The 22680-nt window shown below is 48.1% G+C and overlaps 1 protein-coding gene across 1 annotated transcript in view; it reads left to right on the top strand.

Annotated features, from left to right (window-relative positions):
• KIF1C (kinesin family member 1C) overlaps positions 1-22680 on the top strand; it is a 912154-nt gene that overhangs the window by 683379 nt on the left and 206095 nt on the right. The window contains exon 16 of the mRNA XM_086946204.1: positions 13117-13196. Coding sequence (XP_086802330.1) covers positions 13117-13196 — 80 coding nt within the window. The remainder of the gene's footprint in view (positions 1-13116; positions 13197-22680) is intronic.

The raw sequence follows: 22680 nt of genomic DNA, 5'->3' as shown, positions 1-22680 counted from the left end.
CCAGTATGGAACCTAAATGTGGTCCTTGCAGGACTCATGGCCCCCCCTTTTGAGCCTTTACATAAGTGTGAACTGCAATTTCTAACATGGAAAACTGCCTTCCTTGTTGCCATCACCTCTCTTAGAAGAGTTAGTGAAATACAAGCATTCACAATAGAAGAACCATTTTATCAAATACATCCTAACAAAGTGGTTCTTAGACCCAATCCTAAATTCCTGCCAAAAGTGATTACTCCTTTTCACCTAAACCAATCAGTAGAGTTACCAGTGTTTTTTCAAAAACCGGACTCTGTTGCAGAAAGGGCTTTACACACCTTAGATGTTAGAAGAGCTCTACTATACTACACAGACAGGACTAAATCCTTCAGAAAGACAAAACAACTATTTGTATCTTTCTCTCCCCCACACAAAGGCAATCCCATCTCTAAAGGAGGAATTGCCATATGGATTGTGAAGTGTATTCAAATATGCTATCAAAAAGCTAAACGTACACTAACAGTTCCTCCTAGAGCACACTCCACTCGCAAACTAGGAGCCTCTATGGCTTTCTTAGGAAACATACCATTAGAGGATATATGCAAGGCAGCAACATGGTCTACAATACACACCTTCACTAAACACTATTGTGTTGATGTGCAAGCCAAGCAGCAAGCTGCAGTGGGCCAAGCTGTCCTTAAAACACTATTTCAGTATGCTGCAACGTATACAAGCGACCACCGCTAGGGGAGACACTGCTGCACAATCGTTGCGAAGTGTAGGATCTGCAGCTCATATGCCTCGAACGGAAAATGCTACTTACCAGTATGCATCTGTTCTTGGCATGTAGAGCTTCAGAGTCCTACACGCCCTCCCGCCTCCCCGGGACTTGTATCCGTTCCAGTACTCATCTTAATTAGATGCACACGCATGGACATCCTTTCTCTTTACTTCTACTAACTCCATCATTTCCCATCATGGCGAAAAACAATCTGAGGATGAAGTCGATGACCATGCGCAGTATTGTCCAAGGGAGGAGTCACCTATCTCGTGACTACAAAGACTTCTTCCAAGAAGACAACAACCTGCAATCATCCAAGCCCAACACCAGGTGGCGATCTATTGCTAAGTGTAGGACTCTGCAGCTCTACATGCCAAGAACAGATGCACACTGGTAAGTAGCATTTTCCTTTTAATTTCGCTTACGCAAACTTGTATACATGCACCTTCTAAGCAGATCTTTAAGATTAAACTGCCTGGTCTACCAGTGCTGACAAAACTTTAATTGGAACAACAAAAACAAAGTATGTGATATGTATACTTGTTTACGTTACAACATTCGCTGCTCGAGCAGAATGTAAAAATCCTACGCTGCGGATCTGCTTTTTAATGTAAGAAGGCTGGCTGTTACTAACCTGCAAAAGGCAGAAAGCACTCTCATTGTAAATGCTATGCTTTTGAAGCTCCGTCCCTTGCAAACGACGCGCTCAAAAGTGCAGCTCACTAGCTGTGTTAATTACAGTTGTAATAAGTAACAATAACAAGTAACCGCTCACGGAAAAGGGGCTGTCCTCATGGGAGGATACAAAATTCTAAAAGGAGGGACTACTAAGGGTATTCACCAATGAAAAGCCACCATTTCTGAATGGCAGGATAGGGATCAATGAAATAGATGGGCATTTTTTTTAAAGTGCATATCTTAGATACAGTATGTCTCATCGAGACAGCGCATGCGCTGCCTAGGCAAGCCCTACAAATGCTTCCTCCAGTTTGTGAGGAAGTCATGGTAGGCCGACCTAAAGGCATGGAAACAGTAGCCTGTGACTTCCTTGCATCTGGCTGCTATGTCATGGTTTCTCCAGGGTGGGGGTTAGACTTCATATGTGATTGAAATTCCTGATTTCATACGATCTTGGAAGGGTATATAATATTTCTCTTCCAGGGGATCCTCATCAATAGTCATAAGCATTAGAATATTCCCGCCCATGCGCGGGACCCCGGAAACAATATATCATATGTGCCCCACATATACATATACATATATATATAAATATATATATATAAAAATAAGCAATTGCAGCCAAATAAAACAGTAGAGCTGGAATATGCTGTGAAGAATTTCCACCATACATGTGTATTAGCATTAGAAACATGAGAAACAACACCAATGCTTGTTTAGAAACTGTTTTAATGCTTAGAAAGCAGTAGAAATTCTTATAACACACTGTAAGCATATACAGCTCCCAGGCTGCATTGCAAATACCCAGTCTAAAAAGACTGAAAAGCTAACCCTGTAGCTGCATGTACCAAAACTGACGCTGTGCCTTTAAGGCACCTCTGCCCCTAGCTTCCCATCATGCCTCAGGGGTTACAGTTAGGTCAGTTGTTCTTTCCGGCTCCTTCAGGAAGGACCCTGGATACACAGCTCCACATTTTTCTGCCTTTTTCAGTCAGAAAATCTTCAAAAGAACAATTTTTTGATTTACTTTGACTTTTAACATCAGGGTCAAGTAAATAACTGCTTAGCAGTCGAATTTTTGTGAGGTTTTCCTGTCAGGATGCCCTCATTATTTGATGATTGCCCTTCTTGTGGCCACAAGAAGGCAAAAACGGACTCTCATGAGGTCTGTATTTTATGCTTGCCAGAAGATCATGATCCAAAAGACTGTTCTCATTGTCAAAACCTGTCTGACAGAACTTTAAAAGACAGAGAGAGGAACAGGCTCTATGGTCTGGCCCAGAGATCCATGAGGGGAAGATCTACAGAGAGGAAGAGTTCAAAGAGACCCAGAACTCCCTCCAAAGGCAAGTCAGAGCGTCCATCAACCTCAGCGCCGGGCTCGGCGCTGAAAAAACGACATCTGATGGACAATTCGAAAGAAAAAGCTCAGTCGACGTCGGGACCGGCGTCGACGAGGAAATCGTCCTCGAAAAGAAAATCACAGACGACGAAGAAAGCTCCGCTGTCGTCAACTAGGCGACGATCGGCGTCGAGAGAAGCCACGAGATCTCCGTCGGCGAGGAGATCGGCGTCGAGACGTAAGTCAACTCCGCCGCCGTCAACCAGGCGACGGTCGGCGTCGAGAGACAGAATACACTCGCCGTCGTCTCAACGTCGACAGGCTTCGAAGAGTGTGACACCTCCGCCGACGTCTCCACGGAGGCGCTCGGCGTCGAGGAGCAAGAGCCCCCTCGGACGATCGTCGTCGAGGAAGGGATCATCGTCGAAGGCGTGTCGGCGCTCGACGTCGAGGATGTCCGATCCTCCGCCGTCGCCACATGCCAGGTCGACATCAAGGGCTTCGTCGACGACAGGACGTCGAATGCCATCTCCGTCGCCGACAGACCAACGTCGGTCGACGTCGAGACCTCCGTCGACGGCAGGGCAACGCCGTTCGACGTCGAGACCTCCGTCGACGGCAGGGCAACGCCGTTCGACGTCAAGACCTCCGTCGACGGCAGGGCAACACCGTTCGACGTCGAGACCTCCGTCGAAGGCAGGGCGACGCCGTTCGACGTCGAGGGAGAAGACTCCGTCATCGGCTCGACATCACAGGTCGACGTCGAGAGAGCACAGGTCGTCATCGAGGCGTTCGACGTCGAAGATTATCACTCCATCGACGCCGCAGAGGCGTTCAACGTCAAGGGAAAGACTTTTAAGACGTCTGCCAACACCAGTGAGACGAAAATCTCCTTCAGTGCCTTCGACTATTTTGGTGACTCAATCGGCTTCTCACCATTCCTCCTCAAGTGCCTCTAGCTCATCGAGGTCCTCTTCCAGGAGTAGAAGTCCGTTGCCCCAGCGAAAGATAACACTCTCGCCAAGATGGTATGCTCCGTTGAGCAACTGGAAGGATTCTGGAGCGACGTAGAGGCTACAAAGATATGTAAGCCCACTCCACAGGTCACCTCTTCAGAGACTAATAGAAGAGACAGACAGACAGAGTCCTATCAGGCACCGATCACGCTCTCAGGAGAGAAGAGCGGAAAGGTCGCATACCCCCAGGGTCTCCCGATCGCCACGGAGAGAGCATCCCAGGTCTCGAACACCGAGAAGGGAGGTACGAACTGAGAGGTCGAGATCTCCACGAAGGGAGCATCGGAGAGAATCACGTTCTCCTCGAAGGGAAGACCGACCGAGAAGATCGCCAGTGAGGAAGGAAAAATCTCACCACAGGAGAAGGAGAACACCATCATCCTCCTCCTCATCTTCTTCGAGATCTTCTAAAGGGGATTACTCCCCAACGCTGGCAGACAGCCCTCGCTCCAGAGCTTCCCCGCTTGACGACGTCAACACATATCTGGACGTTCTACAAAGGGGCGCTCAAAAACTTCAAATAGAAATGGCTGTTCCAGAAGTTTCCACTACTGTGATTTTTGAGACCCTTCGTCACAAATCATATTCACGGCCTTTGCTCCCATTGGTTCCAGGGATAATGGACCCAATCAAGGAGGTTTTCCTCACGCCAGCAGCGATCAGGGCGGTACCGGCACGTATCCAGAAAAAGTATAGGCCGGCCGAATCGGATCCAATCTTTGTTAAAGGGGAGCCTGCAGCGGACTCAGTTATCGTAGCCTCAGCTAGGAAGAATCACGCAGTCGCTCCTTCTTCTTCAGTTCCTCCTGACAAGGACAGCAAGACCCAAGATTCTTGGGGACGCAGAGTGTGCAGCACAGCAGCTTCATCCCTGAAAGTCTCTAGTGCCTCAGCACTTCTCGGCAGGTACGATAGAGCTCTGTGGGACTCCATGGAACGATTCAAAGAGAAATTGCCCAAGGAGGACCAGAAGGACTTTGAGGAAACAGTGACGGAGGGCTGTTTGGTGGCAAACCAAATGATCAGTTCATCCGCAGTTAACGCCCTACTAGCAGGACATGCCTACTCACATGGGGTATGCGCGAGAAGATCTTCTTGGTTGCGTTTAACTGGTCTCAAACCAGATGCCCAGCAACGCATCCTCAATCTGCCCTTCTCAGGATCTTCACTCTTTGGGGAACATGCCGATCAAGAAATGACCCGCATGAAAACCGAATTGGACACGGTGAAGGCAGTTGGTCTGGAAAAGAAGAAAGAGCCGTTCAAGCGACGCTTCAAGACCAACAAGAACCGGGGAGGCCAACAGAGGGTTCAAACCCCTCAATGGTCTCAGAACAAGCCTCAAGGGAAGACACAATACAGAGGAGGAAAATCGGGTAGAGGCAGAGGCGGACATCATCAGGCCTCTGCCACGCCTAGAGGAGGCAAAGCCTGAGCAGTGGCTTCCTCTGGCGCCGTTACCCACTCCAGTGGGAGGAAGTGCTTCGCAACACCTGGCAGAGTGGGTCAGCATCACAAAAGATCAGTGGGTGCTGAATATACTGCGCAATGGATATGCGCTACGTTTCCGGAAGAGACCACAACCGATTCCTCCAAAAAAGTCTCGCTCGTACCATCTAAACCTCCTCAAAAGGGAGGTGAGCGTCCTCTTAAAGAAAAACGCAATCGAAGAGGTACCCCCACCCCAAAGGGGGAGAGGAGTGTACTCAAGGTATTTTCTAGTCCCCAAAAGAGACCTAGAGGACAAGTTCAGACCGATTTTAGATCTTCGGACCCTCAACAAGGTGGTGGTCAAAGAGAAGTTTCGCATGCTGGCACTTCATCAGATATGTCCTCATCTACAAAGTGGAGATTGGATGTGTTCGGTGGATTTACAGGACGCGTACTTCCACATTCCTATAACACCAGGTCATCGGAAGTACTTGAGGTTTCTGGTAGGGAACAAGCATTACCAGTACAAAGTACTTCAGTTCGGTCTAAAATCCGCACCAAGGGTGTTCACCAAGTGCATGGCAGTGGTAGCGGCATGTCTACACAAAAAAGGTCTTTTTGTGTACCCATATCTAGACGACTGGCTCCTGAAGAGTCCGTCCCCTCATCAAGCCACCAAAGACTGTCGCCTGTGTCTTCAACAACTACACAGGCTTGGGCTCCACGTGAACACAGAAAAGTCAGTCCTGCATCCCACACAAACCATCCACTATCTGGGAGCAGTTCTAGACACAAATTTAGGAAGAGCGTTTCCTTCGCAGGAGAGACTATCTTCCATGGGGCAGAAATGCAGAAAGTTACTCCAGTTTCCTCGTCCAAAGGTGCGAGAAGTAGCGTCTCTACTGGGCTCCATGGCGTCCTGCATCTTCCTAATTCCAAACGCCAGGTTGAGGATGCGTCCTCTACAAGAGTCTGTGGAAGATCAGTGGGACCAAGCGACAGGAGATTGGGAGGATCGAATCATCCTATCTCAAGCAGCACTGACCTCAATACAGTGGTGGACTCGCCCTCGGAATGTCTTGCAGGGAGTCCCTTTTCAGCAGCCTCTTCCTTCGATGTCTGTGGTAACGGACGCATCTCTGGAAGGTTGGGGTGCTCACATGGGTCATCTTCAGATTCAGGGTCGCTGGTCGACCAACCTCCAGACATACCACATCAACATGCTGGAACTTCGAGCAGTTCATCTGGCGCTCAAAGCGTTCCTTCCAGCAATCACAACGGACAAAATCTTGGTTCAGACGGACAACACTACAACTATGTTCTATCTGAACAAGCAGGGAGGAACCCGGTCTCGCCCTCTGTCTCAGGAGGCCCAGACAATATGGCACTGGCTTCTGGCTCGGGGACTGTCGGTGGTGGCAGTACACCTTCCAGGCGAGCTAAACACAAAGGCGGACCCACTCAGCAGGCACTTCGAAGATCAGCCAGACTGGGTGCTAAACGACGAAGTAGTCGAAGAACTCTTCCGTTGCTGGGGCCGTCCAGACATAGATTTATTCGCGGACGACGAAAACGCCAAATGCCACGCCTTCGCGTCCAGGTTCCACCGACCAGGGACACAAGGGAACGCTCTCCTGCTGGAGTGGACAGGAATGTTCGCCTATGCGTTTCCTCCTCTGGCACTGATTCCGAAGGTGGTGGCCAAGCTCATCAGATCGAGCATGGACATGATCCTAGTTGCTCCGGATTGGCCGCGACAATGGTGGTATCCAGGCCTATTACATCTGTCGCTGTGTCCACACAGACGTCTGCCATGCAGGCCGGACCTGTTGAGCAAAATGAACGGAAGGATCCTGCATCCCAACCTCCCGTCACTGAACCTGACTGCATGGCTCCTGAGGTCTTGCAATACGGACACTTAAATCTGCCTCCAGAATGTATGAATATTTTAAGAGAGGCAAAGAGGCCTTCCACAAGGGCGTCTTATGCGTTCAAGTGGAAGAGATTTTTCATTTGGTGTAAGGACCATGGCTTTGATCCCACCAAAGGACAAGAAGAGGTAGTCCTCCCATACCTCCTTTACTTAGCGACATCAGGGTTGAAATACGCTTCTGTCAGGGTTCACCTATCTGCCATAGTAGCGTACAGAAAATCACCTACACAAACGTCGTTTTTTCAGGTCCCAGTGGTTAAGGATTTCCTTCAGGGATTGAAGAAGGTCTATCCCCCTGTGAGAAATCCTTCTCCTCCCTGGGAGTTGAACCTGGTTCTCTCCAGGCTGATGTCTGCACCATTTGAACCTATACACAAGGCCTCCTTGCAGCATCTCACTTGGAAGGCGGCCTTCTTGGTGGCAATAACCTCTGCTCGCAGGGTTAGCGAGATTCAAGCACTCTGCACCAAGGAACCTTACACTGTGTTTCACCACAACAGAGTGGTAATGAGGGCTCACCCTTCTTTCCTTCCAAAAGTGGTATCGGATTTTCATATAAACCAAACGATTACCCTTCCTTCGTTCTTTCCTAACCCATCGACCCCAGCTGAGAGGTCGTTGCACTCGTTAGATCTTAAACGGGTGCTAAAGTTTTACCTAGAAAGAACGAAGGGCACCAGAAAGACAGACCAACTCTTTGTCAATTATGGTTCAATGAGGACCGGGTTTGCAGCAGCCAAAAGGTCCATCTCCAGATGGATTGTCTCATGTATCAAACTAGCATACCAGCTGGCTGGCAAACCTTTGTTACAATCACCCAAAGCTCATTCCACTAGGGGGAAGGCAGCCACAACAGCATTTTTACATGACATTCCCATGTCAGAAATTTGCAAGGCTGCGACATGGAAATCAGTCCATACCTTTACAAGGCATTATTGCCTAGAGTCTGATTCCAGAGCGGATTCTCAAGTAGGGCAAGCCTCCTTGAGAAACCTATTTGGGTGGAATAAGGCCTACTTTTGGGCTTACGAATGTGAATGTTACCTGTTTGTTCCTTTGCCCGCAGGGATGAGGTGAGGCTCGCTACTCTATTCTAATGCTTATGACTATTGATGAGGATCCCCTGGAAGAGAAGGATTAGTTACTTACCTGTAATCCTAGTTCTCTTCCAGGGGTATCCTCATCAAAGTCATAAGCAACCCTCCCGCCTCCCCGGGCAAAGGACTTTGTTTATGAAGTAGGAGATGTTTTAACCTGTTACTACCATGGTTTTGTTTTCAGTCTCCGAAAATAACAACTGACCTAACTGTAACCCCTGAGGCATGATGGGAAGCTAGGGGCAGAGGTGCCTTAAAGGCACAGCGTCAGTTTTGGTACATGCAGCTACAGGGTTAGCTTTTTAGTCTTAGACTGGGTATTTGCAATGCAGCCTGGGAGCTGTATATGCTTTCAGTGTGTTATAAGAATTTCTACTGCTTTCTAAGCATTAAAACAGTTTCTAAACAAGCATTGGTGTTGTTTCTCATGTTTCTAATGCTAATACACATGTATGGTGGAAATTCTTCACAGCATATTCCAGCTCTACTGTTTTATTTGGCTGCAATTGCTTATTTTTATATATATATATTTATATATATATGTATATGTATATGTGGGGCACATATAATATATTGTTTCCGGGGTCCCGCGCATGGGCGGGAATATTCTAATGCTTATGACTTTGATGAGGATACCCCTGGAAGAGAACTAGGATTACAGGTAAGTAACTAATCCATATTTTAACATGAGATTTAGTGAGGGCGAGGAATTCTACATGTGATCATAAATGAGATCATTTTTGTCTCTCTCCGATACAGTACTGGAATTAAAACAAGCATTTGCAATGCAATAGGTCTTGCATTAGGAAAATTTGAGGTATTGGTATTGTAAATGACACATTTTTTATTTGTGTTGGTTTTGAAAATTGCGAAATTAATAGCTTTGTCATTTACAATGCCATAGTTTTAACTTTCGCAAACGTGACACCTATAGCATTTGTAATGCAATATGTGTTGTATTTACATGACTTAGATGTATTAATATTACAAATAACAATGGCTTTTATTTTTTTAATTATTAATACTTAAATAAAAGTTATTGTAATTCATAATGGCAATAGCTTAAACTTTTGTAAATAACTTGGGAAGATAATGTTCAGTGTATTTTATTGTGATGAAAATCCAAGAGCAGAGGTGAAATATTAACATCTTTTTGTGACATTTGTAATAAAGCTTGAAACATTGATTGAGAGAACCTATTAGAACCAGTTGTTATTGAATGGTTGCACAGAGTGATGCTGTGGCGTTCAGTGGTGCTGAGTGATGCTGTGGTTTTCAGTGGTGCTGAGTGATGCTGTGGCACAACGCCAAACACCAGATTACTGTGCAGGGTCAAAGGCACAGATCCAGTGAATAAATGATTGGATGAATCGCTGGGTTCCGAAAATGTATTGCATGTAGAATCCACACAGTACACAGGCTGAGCAGACACTGGGCACGAGTAGTCAGATCAACATTGAGGCTAGCTATAATTTTAATCCGGAGTTTCCTGCTTACGTAAGGGCAGCAGGCACCAAGAGATTCATTTAGTCGGATGCAAAGTCTTCCATGTAGAAAAAAAAAAATGGAAGGGAGTAACCTTTTGGGGCATTGCTGACTTTGAATTCCGCAGAACACTGGTAGTAAATACTCAATACAATGTCCGCTTGTGTATTCTTTGCTTGATAAAGAGGGTTTGTGCGACATTGTGTGCGAATGGTGCATCTTGATAAACGGATCTGTATTGGCTATGAGCTCTGGCGTATAGCGTGTCTGATCAAGAGGGATGGAGTTTTTGGCACGCGCGCCCAAGTGAAAATGGAAGCCACTGTATGTATGTATACTGAAGTGCGCATGGGACTTGTGCATATACATCGACTGCATCTCAAAGCTATCAGTGCCGGTGTCTGTTCTCCCCTGACAGTAGAAATCATTGACAAATTATTATACGGATGTCGGTCACAATGTAAACGATCCCAGGATGTTTGTCCCCTCCCTCAGCCAAAACACACACACGGCTAAAAGCCCCTCACCCCAAACACACACAAGCGATAACTTTACCTAATGAGAAGCTACTGAGGGTGGAGACTAGATTTGCTAAGGACTGATCAGGGAAACAGGATCGACCTGTAGTAGGCTTGACAGCAGCACTGCACCAGCGTAGTTTGAACGTGTATCTAGTCAACGCCAACAAAACAATTGTGTGATGTACCAAACAGGAATCAATAGCCGCTTGGAAGTATTAGCATGCGCTGCAGACATAATGCAGTGACCTCTCCGCACCGGCGAACAAGTGCCGAGTGCTCCGAACGAACACAGCCTTAACCCCTTCCATGCTCATGACGGAACCGTTCCGTCATGAGCGTTGGTTGGCCTGTGCTTATGACGGAACCGTTCCGTCATGGTTCCATTGGTTCTTTAGAACCTTCAGCACCGCAGCGGAATTCGCGCAGCGCTGAAGGGGTTAAACAAGAAAACCGTCGCACTGTAAACAAGGATTGGCGCCGCGCTGCAAAATAATAGTTGCTCTTGCGTTTTTCGTTTTTTTTTTCAAATCTTACTTTTAACAGCAAAATAAAAAAACATTTCTAATCGAGCAATCTTGTGTTTTTTTTATTTAAACAATGAGGGCATTTCTACAGTAGTAATAACCAGATATCATGCTTTTTCGCTTTTACGTCCCTCAAAGTAGAATAAAAACAATTTACTTGAGATTAGCAAACAGCTCAATGCGTGTACGTGGTATTTGTATAGCACAAAGCCAAACACCAAATTACTGTGCCGGGTCAAAGGCACAGATCCAGTGAATGAGTGATTGGATGAATCGCTGGATTCTGAAAATGTATTGCATGTAGAATCCACACAGTACAAAGGCTGAGCAGACACTGGGCACGAATAGTCAGATCAGCATTGGGGCTAGCTATAATTTTAATCAGGAGTTTCCTGCTTACGTAAGGGCAGCAGGCACCAAGAGATTTATTTAGTCAGATGCGAAGTCTTCCATGTAGAAAAAAAATGGAAGGGAGTAACCTTTTGGGGCATTGCTGACTTTGAATTCCGCAGATGACTAGTAGTAAATACTCAATACAATGTCCGCTTGTGTATTCATTGCTTGATAGAGGGTTTGTGCGACATTGTCTGCGAATGGTGCATCTTGATAAACGGATCTGTATTGGCTATGAGCTGGCGTATAACGTGTCTGATCAAGAGGGATGGAGTTTTTGGCACGCGCACCCAAGTGAAAATGGCAGCCACTGTATGTATGTATACTGAAGTGCGTATGGGACTGCATCTCAAAGCTATCAGTGCCGGTGTCTGTTCTCCAGTGACAGTAGAAATCATTGACAAATTATTATACGGATGTCGGTCGCAATGTAAACGATCTCAGGATGTTTGTCCCCTCCCTCAGCCAAAACACACACACGGCTAAAAGCCCCTCACCCCAAACACACACAAGCGATAACTTTACCCAATGAGAAGCTACTGAGGGTGGAGACTAGTTTTGCTAAGGACTGATCAGGAAAACAGGATCGACCTGTTGTAGGCTTGACAGCAGCACTGCACCAGCGTAGTTTGAATGTGTATCTAGTCAACGCCAACAAAACAATTGTGTGATGTACCGAACAGGAATCAATAGCTGCTTGGAAGTATTAGCATGCGCTGCAGACATAATGCAGTGACATCTCCGCACCGGCGAACAAGTGCTGAGTGCTCCGAACTAACACAGCCTTAAACAAGAAAACCGTCGCACTGTAAACAAGCATTGGCGCCGCGCAGCAAAATAAACAAGCATTGGTGCTACGTGGCAAGTATTGGGCAGGCTGGTGGCCTGAGAAGCGTCCGTGAAGCAGGGGGCGGGGAGCCGAACCCTTTGATGTAGCTCACGGCCTGGCGGCCGTGAAAAAAAGCAATTAGGGGGAGGAGAAATGAGGCCAGCGCGCACTGCACACACTGGGGAAGCCTGTGGGAGGGAGGCTGATGGCTTTGATGTGGGGAAATGTGCGTGCTTGTGTCCACGTGACCCACGTGACCAGTCTTAAATACGCCGATGGTTTGAGAACTTATTTTGCACACTAAAATTCGATCCTATCCATTCCTTGCGGAATGGGATAGGCACAACCTAAAAAGAGAGAATAGTACATCAGAGTAATGGAAAATTGCCTTCATTGTGGTTTGGTGCTCTGCCCTTGCTTACCTTGAGAAACATGCACCAACCTTGCTTTATTCAAAAGAATCATGTCAAAACTGGAATGGGGTGGTTTGTTATTCATGTGTAGAGTCACACGGACTGCACAGGAGAATGTTAAGCTTCCATAGAGGATCCAGGTTTCAATGTGACTTCATTTAACTTAAATACATTTTTGGACCGTGCCTGGAGCACAGGCTTTCCTATTCTAGTATGAAGAATGGAGAAGGCCCAAAGATGGACATATTTCTGATGGATGCTACATGATTTTATGAAGGCTTATGGACTTTGCCTTCAAATAAGACTATGGCAGCAAATTGAAATGTATCTGAGTTCTTGTGCTTGCATCACCCTAAATAAATCATGCTCATGTTCCGTGTCTTATGTCCGAGTGGAACTTGGTTTTCTTCACTTGCTGTGATGGGTCCCTGCGCCATGAGGGTGCCTAGGTTTTGACTTCTATTTGTCGTTCAGGTCAGTGTTTTCAAAGAGAGGCTTATAGGGAATGGTTAAAAGTGACGTAAAAAATGAGTGTGTCAGTCGCCCTCTCAAGTGGTCTACATTTGCTGTCAGTGTGGTCCATAAGCATTGTCTGCATCGTTCCAAAATGGTATGTTCTAAAGTGCCTATTGTATTATTATTTATATAGCACTTACTGTCCCATCACCAACTTGGTTTTTCATTCGTATTCTCTTAGACTCCTCATTTGGTAAACTTGAATGAAGACCCACTGATGTCTGAATGCTTACTGTATCACATAAAGGATGGAGTCACCAGGTAAGCATACATCAGCTTGCCTATTTAAGCACTTGCATACATTTTGTTTCAGTTACTTGCAGCCCTGTGCTGAAACTATACAGAATGTATCAATGGTAATCTTTTGTAATAGTTGTAGATTTTAACAGGATTGCATTGTCCAGAATGTTTCATTTTCATGGGATAGATGAATGAATACGCATGGCTCACCTTCGTTCTGTTTGTCAGCATCTGAGAATTTTTGCAGTGGTGAGCAAAACAGATTAGTTTCAAATTCAACCTGACCTTACCAATACTGATTGAAACTATGGACTGTTTTACTCTATAGCTTTGTTGTATGCTAGGATGGGCCAATTGCTTAGTCTCCTCACTTTCCGTTGGCAGTGGAAAGTGGGCAATTGTTTCTGGCCTTCAGTATGCATGGAGAGGATTAACTATTCAGTAGAGATTAGATAAGATAATTAAATAAGATAATAGATCTAAAGATATATCAAAGAGATGAGACTATTCTTGGATGCACAACAACCTCACCCAGGGATAAACCAGGACTCTGGAAAATTCCTGACATCAGTACCTCTTTATTCGTAGCATGTGTTGGTCGTCAAGGTCTTTAGGAAAACTAGTAAGCACAAGAGGTGTGTCCCCTCTCAGCTAGAACCACTCCAAATGTGTCCTGAGCTGGTTACCCTCTCCTTTGAAAATCCTCCATATTACTTGTGAGTATTTTAACCCATATGATTAGAGATATGCCCCCTCCCCAAAGGGAGTAGACATACAAAGGGTGTAGTCACCCTAAAAGTAAGTAGCCCATTGGCTACTACCTGCCAGTACCTGTAACACTCCAAAATTGAGTATTTAGGGACACCCCTAAACCTTGATCCTCAGATTCCTGCTGACCTAAAGAAGATGGACTGAAGAGTCCGGAAGCAGTGAAGACTCCAGACGACAACTCCCAGCCCTATCGGCCTGTCTGCAGCCCTCAAAGAAACCTGCTCCAAAAAGCTTCTCGTCCTGCAGGCCCAGCGACCTCCACAACCCTGGGAGGATTGCCTGCCTTCCATAAAGACCAAGAACTCTTGAGGACAGCGGCCTTAGCCACAAAGAAACCAACATGCAGAGCTCCAGTGTCTTGCTGAACCTCATAAACATACCTTCGGGCCTACCGCTGTACCTGACCCCTTCTGCCCAAGACCAAGGGCCCACCGGTTCCAAGAAGGTTCCCCAGCGATCCTGAGCTCAAGTCCATCCCAGAGTGACCTCTTCTGGACTACACAGGGACGCTTTCAGACTCAACCCAAACTGTCCCCCAACCATAACTGGCTCCAGTAAGACTTCTCCAACGTCACCCCTGCACCTGCGCCCCCCCTGTCCTTGGGGAGATCGACCGACGGTTCCCCAGAGTTCCTCAGCACCCCAACTTACCTCCAGTGCCATTATTGCCCTTCGTCCAGCCTCCTGGTGGAGCCTGCAGCATTTGTTCGAAATCTTGAGTCTTAATTATTTTGCATTGGGCGTTTAACACAGTGTTGGCACTCTGCACCCGACTGCCTCGGTGCCACAGAGGGTGTGTGCTTGGTGCTGCCTCGTGGCCCCCCAGTGCTGATCCTAACCCCTGGAGATGACCTCCAGTTCCATTTCTACCTACCTGCAACAGGCACCTCGTAGCATGTCCCCAGTCTTCTTTGACTAACATTGGGCCCCAGTAACCGAATTTGACCTCTGCACCAGTCAGCCTCAGTGCCGCTGGTGGTGTAGCCTCTACGTTTACCTGACCCTTGCCCCAATGTTGGTCCTAAAACCCAAAGACTCGATTTGTAAGTCGTGTTCTTACCTGTGAAATTGAATTGTTTTTCTTCCATAGGTTAACATTGAACTGTTTGAAAAATGCACTTTGTCCACTTTTTATACCTAAAAACTGTGGTTTTACAAAACTTATTTTACTGCAAAAAAGTATCTTTGGTTCTAAGTAATAAACATAAAAAAAGTTATATTTTTACAAAGAATTGTTCTCAGATTGTCATGTGTGTGTGTAATCATTTCTTGCCTGAGTGTGTACAACAAATGCTTAACCAGCCTACTGATAAGCCTTACTGCTTGCCCTCACTACCACAAAAGAGAGTATTCTGTGCTTTAGCCTCTGTAAAGCCTCTGGGGATCCACCGGACTCTGTGCACACTATACCTTACTTTGTTATAGTATAGTATATACAGAGCTAGCTTCATACACCTTCTTAAACCAAAAGTTCCCAAACCAGACAAAGTATCCAGAAATTCTTTAGTAGAAGTAGCAGGACTTGCCAGAACTATACTTGTGTGGGCCACACAGACGGAAACAGAATCTTCCAGAACTGATGAATGAATGAATCAAATGAATTAGTGGAATTGGGGGAAAGACATCAGGACTCTTTCTTCAGCAGTCTTGGTGGAGAGCAGCTGCCAAAGACTTCTTCCCTGCTCTGAGATGGGTTGCAAACTGTGAATGCAGACTTCGGAGATCCATTGGACTCTGTGCACACTATGCCTTACGTCATTAATCGCCTCATTGTGGCCATCAACATGAGGAGGATAATACTTTATAGATCCACAGGGTGATGACAATACATCCCAATCTATTGGATATTTATGATGCTGATCTGTTGGATGATTCTGATCCACTTATTTATCCATCCAAACCCTCGCCATCAGATGATACTTCAGCTTATCATGACATCATTACTAGGGCTGCTACATACCATAAATTAAATCCACACACTGTTCCACAGGAAGATGATTTCCTGGTAGAAACACTTAAAAGGTAACACACAGTAATGCAAACATTACCTATGCTTAAAGGTATACTGGCATCCACACAGGACATAATTAAACAACCTGTTAAATCTAGAGTAACCACACCTCGTGTTGAGAAAAAATATGAGCCATGTCCACTGGACCCTGAGTATAACAATGGACAGGTCACATCAGATTAATTGATGGTGCACACTGCCAGGAAAAGAGCCAATCCTCAAGGCACAGAAGACGCATCTACTACAGATAAGGAGAGTAGAAAATACGAAGCTGCAGGGAAAAGTAGTAGCACAAGCTGTCAACCACAAACGTATCGCGAATTCTGTGGGGCTTCTTTATCAATATAATCGGGCTACATGGGATGAGATGCAAGAACTATTGCAATATCTCCCTGGCTAGCCAATGCCAAGAACGGGCAACACAATTAGTGGAAGTCGGCAAAGCGATATCCAGTACCACTATACAATGCATATAGGATTCTGCAGACACCAGTGCACGAGAGGTTAATACTAGTATGCTCATTAGAAGACATGCATGGGTCAGAGTATCTGGGTTTACGGCGGAAGTACAGCAACATCTGCTTAATGTACCTTTTGATGGCCAGGATTTATTTGGACCACAAGTAGATGAAATTCTGGAAAAGCTTAAAAAAGACACTGAAGCAGCGAATACAATAGGGGCCCTACAAACATATCAGTACCGGGGGGCCTGTCGTAGAGGGCCAGTACTAAGGTCCTGTGTTAAATAAAATTACCGGGACTATTTTTCTATACATTAAATGACAATAAGGATAGCTCAATAAAATGAGAGGCAGAGTCCGTGGTATCTGAGTCATACGGGCTTTAATTAAGTTTCTCGAGAAACGGGACATCGGGTTCCATCACCACTAAGGTTCCGGAAGGGATATTCAACACTTTATTAACATCACACATTATATATAATAAAACAGTATAATTGAAATGAATACAGTAGGCGTAACAAGTGAAAAGAGAAAGATAAGAACACATGGGCGTAAAAGAAGGCGTGTACAGGGGCGTACACGGAGGTGTGTACTGGAAACGTCACAGAAGTGTCATAAGTGGGTGGATGCATAGAGACATTCTGCAGGGTCAGCAGAAACCTTTAGCATGGGTGCGTGCGCAACTGAGCATGACGTGGTATAGACGTGTAGCTGGGGAGAACTGGGGGCTTGACTTTAGCACTAGTAGAGGAGTCATGGTGTCTGGGATGTCAGAACGACCTATACCTATAGTATATCTGGTATCTCATGTTTGGAGGATGTATTGTCTGAAGTAAAAGGTCTCTCGGGCAGAGGCCGTTCAATACTGAATGCTAGTGCGTGCATACGTGTCTTGGTGTAATGCGCGGGGCCATGGGCCTACCATGGTAACGGGTTCGGTAAATTACTTGCATGGAGACAGGAGAACCGGGCCCTTTGCTCTGCAGCCGGAAACATGTTTACCTATTTCACTAGACTGGAATGTGTTTTCGAGGAGGCTGAGCAGATAACTGTAGGCAAAATACTGTCTTGGCAGGCAGGCCAGGCCGAGCCGGGCACCGCTTCGCTGAGCAGGAAGTAAGGCAGAGGTCAGGGATGCATACCTAAACTGCAGCGTTCGAGGCATGTGGGCTGCTGAATTCATATCTGTGCATAGTCCGCCACCTAGTGTTGGGTCCGGATGATTGCACATTGTTGTCCTGGAAGAGTCTTCGAAGTATCACGAGATAGGTGGCTCCTCCCCTGGACTACAGTGCGCATGGGCATCGCCTCCATCCCCAGATTGTTTTTTTCCGCCATCGGGTTCGGATGTGTTTTCGGTTCCCTCTATCGGAACCGATAGTTGTTCGACTTTTACTCGAGGCCAAAAGGTCTTTAGGCTGGGCGTCGGTATAGTTGCGTTCGGGTTTCTTACTGACTCTCAGCTCCGTTCTCCTACTACCCTTCCACGTGCCTTCAACGCGGACGGGCCTACACTACAACCTTTGCTATGGAGCGGACTCCATTCAAGAAGTGTCCGCTGTGTCACTCTAAATACTCGCACCTCGACGTGCACCCCGTGTGCAATACATGCTTGTCACCGGATCACCGTGAGGACACCTGCATGGCGTGTTCCAAGTTTAGGAGTAAGAAAACTCTGAAGATTCGCCGGGCTAATCGGCTCCAGGCTCAATTGTCGGCCTCGGCGCCCCCGCCTGATGACATCTTTCAGGAGTCTGTCGAGGAAGCAGACGACGTACGAGGATCGGACTCTGGCCCCGCGTCTGAGGAAGAGGCCTATGACGCGGATGAGGAGGCCTACGACGAAGTCTCCGGTGAGGTAGGGGACGACGAACTGATTTGTGCCACGATGGGTGATAGCTCAGAGGAAGAGCATCCCCAACCAGACTCCGGGGTTACTCCCCGTCATACGGCCCAGGTCGAGGGATCGCCTTCGGGCCTTACCCAAGATCTAACTTTGAGTCCTACGTCCCCGCCCCCGGGCCCGGTCACGGACATTTCTACCAAGAAAACGAAAGTGAAGCCGACTGGTCTCGCACCTTCGGATGCGAAACCGAAACCGAAAGTGGCGCTGGTGAAGAAGGTTCTGGAGGCGTCAACTTCCACGAAACCCAAAATGGCCGACTCGAAGAGCCACGCCAAAATGGCCGACCACAAGAGCCGCGCCAAAATGGCCGACCCGAAGCCTTCGGGGTCGGCGCCGAAGATAAAGGCACCCGACGCGGCTGCGGCGGCACCGAAAGGGGTCGCGGACCCGAAGACGGCTTCGAAGAAGCGTCACGCCGGCGGGGCGCCAGAACATGGGGCGTCGGCTCCGAAGAAACGGCCTATCGGCGACCGGGCTCTCGGAGACGAAGAGTCGCTCGAGACGGTTCAGCCCTCGGCATCCCTTGCAAAGAAGGTGGGAGAATCCTTAAAGCGGATCCAACAGTCCACTGTGGTTCCCAGCCAGGACACTGTAGTGCCTAGGCCCACGCCGAAGTCTACCAAGGAGCAAACGCCCATTCGTTTTACCCTTCCTCCGAAGTCGGCGCCGAAGGTTTTCGCGCCTAAGCAGAGCGGACACTCTCAAGAAGTGTTGACGCCGAAGGCTGCATTGGTGGTATCGAAGCTTCGGCTCCAACCGCTGGCGGTGGAGGAACGTCGTGAGGTGATCATCGACGCCAACACCGGAAAATTATCGCTCCTCAAGCGAAAGATTACATCGGAGCCGGCCTTGGAACCTTTTAGGATTCCACTCAAGAACAAGAGAGACTCTTCGGCTCTGATGGAACCTCTGTCTCCACAGGCCCCGGAACACTCGCCGGCACACTCCCCCGTGCCTGAGGTGGACGAGGAAGAGGACGAGTACAACTATTCTGCGTACTCGGATCCGGAAGAGGAGCATGTGCCCTGGACAGCAGGAGGCGACACAGACGACCCGCAGTCGAGCCAGGACACTCAACTTTTCGCCGCGAAGACGTCCCCGACGGAAGACTCGGCGGCATTCAATGCATTGATTGAGAGAGCTGCAGCGAACCATGACGTCGAACTGCACTCCGACCCCGTGGATGCCGATTTCTTGGTCGACACCTTCTCGGTAGCCGAAAAACAAATCAAGACACTACCGATGCTTAGAGGGGTGCTGAAGCATGCACAGGAGGTGTTCAAGGAACCCACCCGGGCGCGGGTGGTCAACCCTCGCATCGACAGGAAGTATAAGGCGGCGCCCACGGATCCCACGTACATTAAGGGACATTTGCCATTGGACTCTCTGGTGGTGTCCAACGCTCGAAAAAGGGCAAATTCGCAGACTACTGGTGATGCTCCTCCCCCAGATAAGGAATCCAAAATATTTGAGGCATCAGGCAAACGCATTGCTGCGCAGGCAGCAAACATATGGAGGATCTCTAACACTCAAGCCCTGCTTGCACGTTATGATAGGGCCCATTATGACACATTAGAGGCCATCCTGCAACACTTGCCTGACCAATACAAGGAGGCGGGGGAGATGCTCATTCAGGAGGGTAAACTTATAACAAACGCATCCATCAAATGTGCCCTAGACGTGGCAGACACTGCCTCCAGGGCTATCAATACTAGCGTTTTACTTAGACGCCATGCCTGGCTTCGAATTTCTGGGTTCAAACCCGACATACAGACCACTATCTTGGGTCAAACAGTGAATCCCGACCATCTGTTCGGCCCTGAGGTGGATGCCTCCCTAGAAAAGATGAAGAAAGATACCGAAACTGCCAAGTCTATGGGGGCTTTGCAAAGTCAGCAGTTTCGGGGGAGTTCTTTTCGCCGCTCAAATTCAAGAGGCACCTCAAGGGGCCAGGCATCCCAGTCAACGCAATACTACAAGGGTAACACCCAGCCCTCGTATAACAACAACAAGGGCAGGGGTGGCTACAGAGGCAATAATATTAAAGGCAGGGGACGTGGAAACAATGCCTCCAGGTCCACCACCTCCAACAAGCAGTGACGTCTTGTCACTTCCCCCCGATCACACGACACCTGTCGGGGGGAGACTCCAGCAGTTCCTGCCGGCGTGGAGGTCCATCACCACAGACAGGTGGGTGAGGTCTATTATCCAGTGCGGGTACTGTCTAGAACTTACGTCCATTCCACCGGACATACCGCCAAGAGGCCGTGCTATGTCCGACGAGCATTTGACCTTGTTGCAGCAAGAAGTACTGGTCATGCTGCAAAAAGGGGCAATAGAGCTCGTTCCATTGCAAGAACGGGGAACAGGAGTTTACTCCCTGTACTTTCTAATCCCCAAAAAGGACGGATCACTCAGGCCGATCCTGGACCTCAGGCCCCTGAACTGGTACATCAACTCGGAGCACTTCCATATGCTCACATTGAAGCAGGTGCTTCCCCTGCTTCAGCAGGGGGACTTCCTAGCAACGCTGGATCTGAAGGATGCCTATTTCCATATTCCCCTCCATCCTTCCCACAGAAAGTATCTCAGATTCAAGATCTTAGACCAGCATTACCAGTTCAGAGTCCTGCCGTTCGGGGTCACCACGGCACCGAGAGTATTTACAAAGTGCCTAGCGACTGTGGCGGCGCATCTCCGTCGCCAGCACATCCATGTCTTTCCATACCTAGACGACTGGCTTATTCAGGCAAAGACGGAGCAGCAGTGCGTGGACCACGTGTCACGCACCATTCATCTCCTGCACGATCTGGGATTCTCTCTGAACTACCCAAAGTCCCATCTCCAGCCCGCCCACGTGCGACAGTATCTGGGCGCGACGATCGACACTCTGGCAGCCACTGCGCAGCCGAATTCAGTGAGAATCGCCAGCATCCAGGCGCTGATCCAACGGTTCAGACCCAAGCACTCGCTTCCAGCGAAGGTGTTCATGCAGTTGATAGGCATGATGGCCTCCTGCATCTCCATTGTCCCGCACGCGAGACTACATATGCGTCCTCTTCAGGAGTGCTTAGCACGTCAGTGGACTCAGGCTCATGGGCAACTGACAGACCTAGTGTTGGTGAGCGGTCGGGCATACAACTCTCTGCATTGGTGGAATCCACAAAACCTTTGCAAGGGCCGACCATTCCAAGAGCCTGTCCCACAGATCATCCTGACAACGGACGCCTCTCTCCAGGGATGGGGAGCGCATGTACTCCACTACACTGTGCAGGGACTATGGACACATCAGCAAAGGAAGATGCACATCAATGTGTTGGAACTGATGGCAATCTTCATGGCCTTAAAGGCGTTCAAAGTACATCTGTGCAACAAGGTCGTGTTGATCCGGACGGACAACATTGACGGCCATGTACTACATCCAGAAGCAGGGAGGCACACACTCTCCACAGCTGTCTCATCTCGCTCAGAGCATGTGGAAGTGGGCCATTCAGAGGAACATCTTTCTCATGGCAGAACATCTCCCAGGCAAGGACAATCAAATGGCGGATCTGCTCAGCAGACACAGCCATCAGATGCACGAGTGGGAGTTACATCCATCAGTACTCCAACCGTACTTCCAAAGGTGGGGTCATCCAGAGATAGACCTGTTCGCCACAAAGGAGAACGCAAAATGCCAAAGCTTCGCCGCCAGATTCCCACACCCCCAATCACAGGGCAATGCGATGTGGATGAACTGGTCAGGCAGATTTGCGTACGCTTTTCCCCCAGCACCTCTGATACCGCTGGTGGCACGCAAGCTCAGGCAACACTCGATGACGCTCATCCTGGTTGCTCCAACGTGGGCTCGCCAACCGTGGTACACCACGTTTCTGGAACTCTCCGTGGTACCGCATCAAAGGCTTCATCTCACTCCCAGCCTTTTGACGCAGAGCCATGGCGACATTCAGCACCCAGATCCGCAACAGCTCAACCTGGCGATCTGGCTCCTGAAGTCCTAGAGTTTGGCTACCTTAATCTTCCTCCCGATTGCATGGACATCATTCGGGAGGCAAGAAAGCCCACTACTAGAGCTTGTTATGCGGCTAAATGGAAGAGGTTTGTCGTCTACTGCGTGGAGCACAGCATTGACCCGCTAGACGCTTCCATTCAAAACATCATATGCTACCTCTTTCACCTGTATCGTTGTAATCTAGCTTACTCTTCCATCCGCATTCACCTGTCGGCTATGGCAGCATACCTCCAGAATAGGCAGCACCTGTCACTCTTCAAGGTCCCTGCTATCAAGGCTTTTCTGGAAGGACTCAAAAGAGTCATTCCACCAAGGACTCCACCAGCTCCGGAATGGAACCTCAA

The sequence above is a fragment of the Lissotriton vulgaris genome, chromosome 12 (genome assembly GCF_964263255.1).
Source record: "Lissotriton vulgaris chromosome 12, aLisVul1.2, whole genome shotgun sequence".
NCBI lineage: Eukaryota > Metazoa > Chordata > Amphibia > Caudata > Salamandridae > Lissotriton > Lissotriton vulgaris.
Note: the sequence above shows the minus strand (reverse complement) of the source record. Positions and strands in the feature narration are given on the sequence as shown.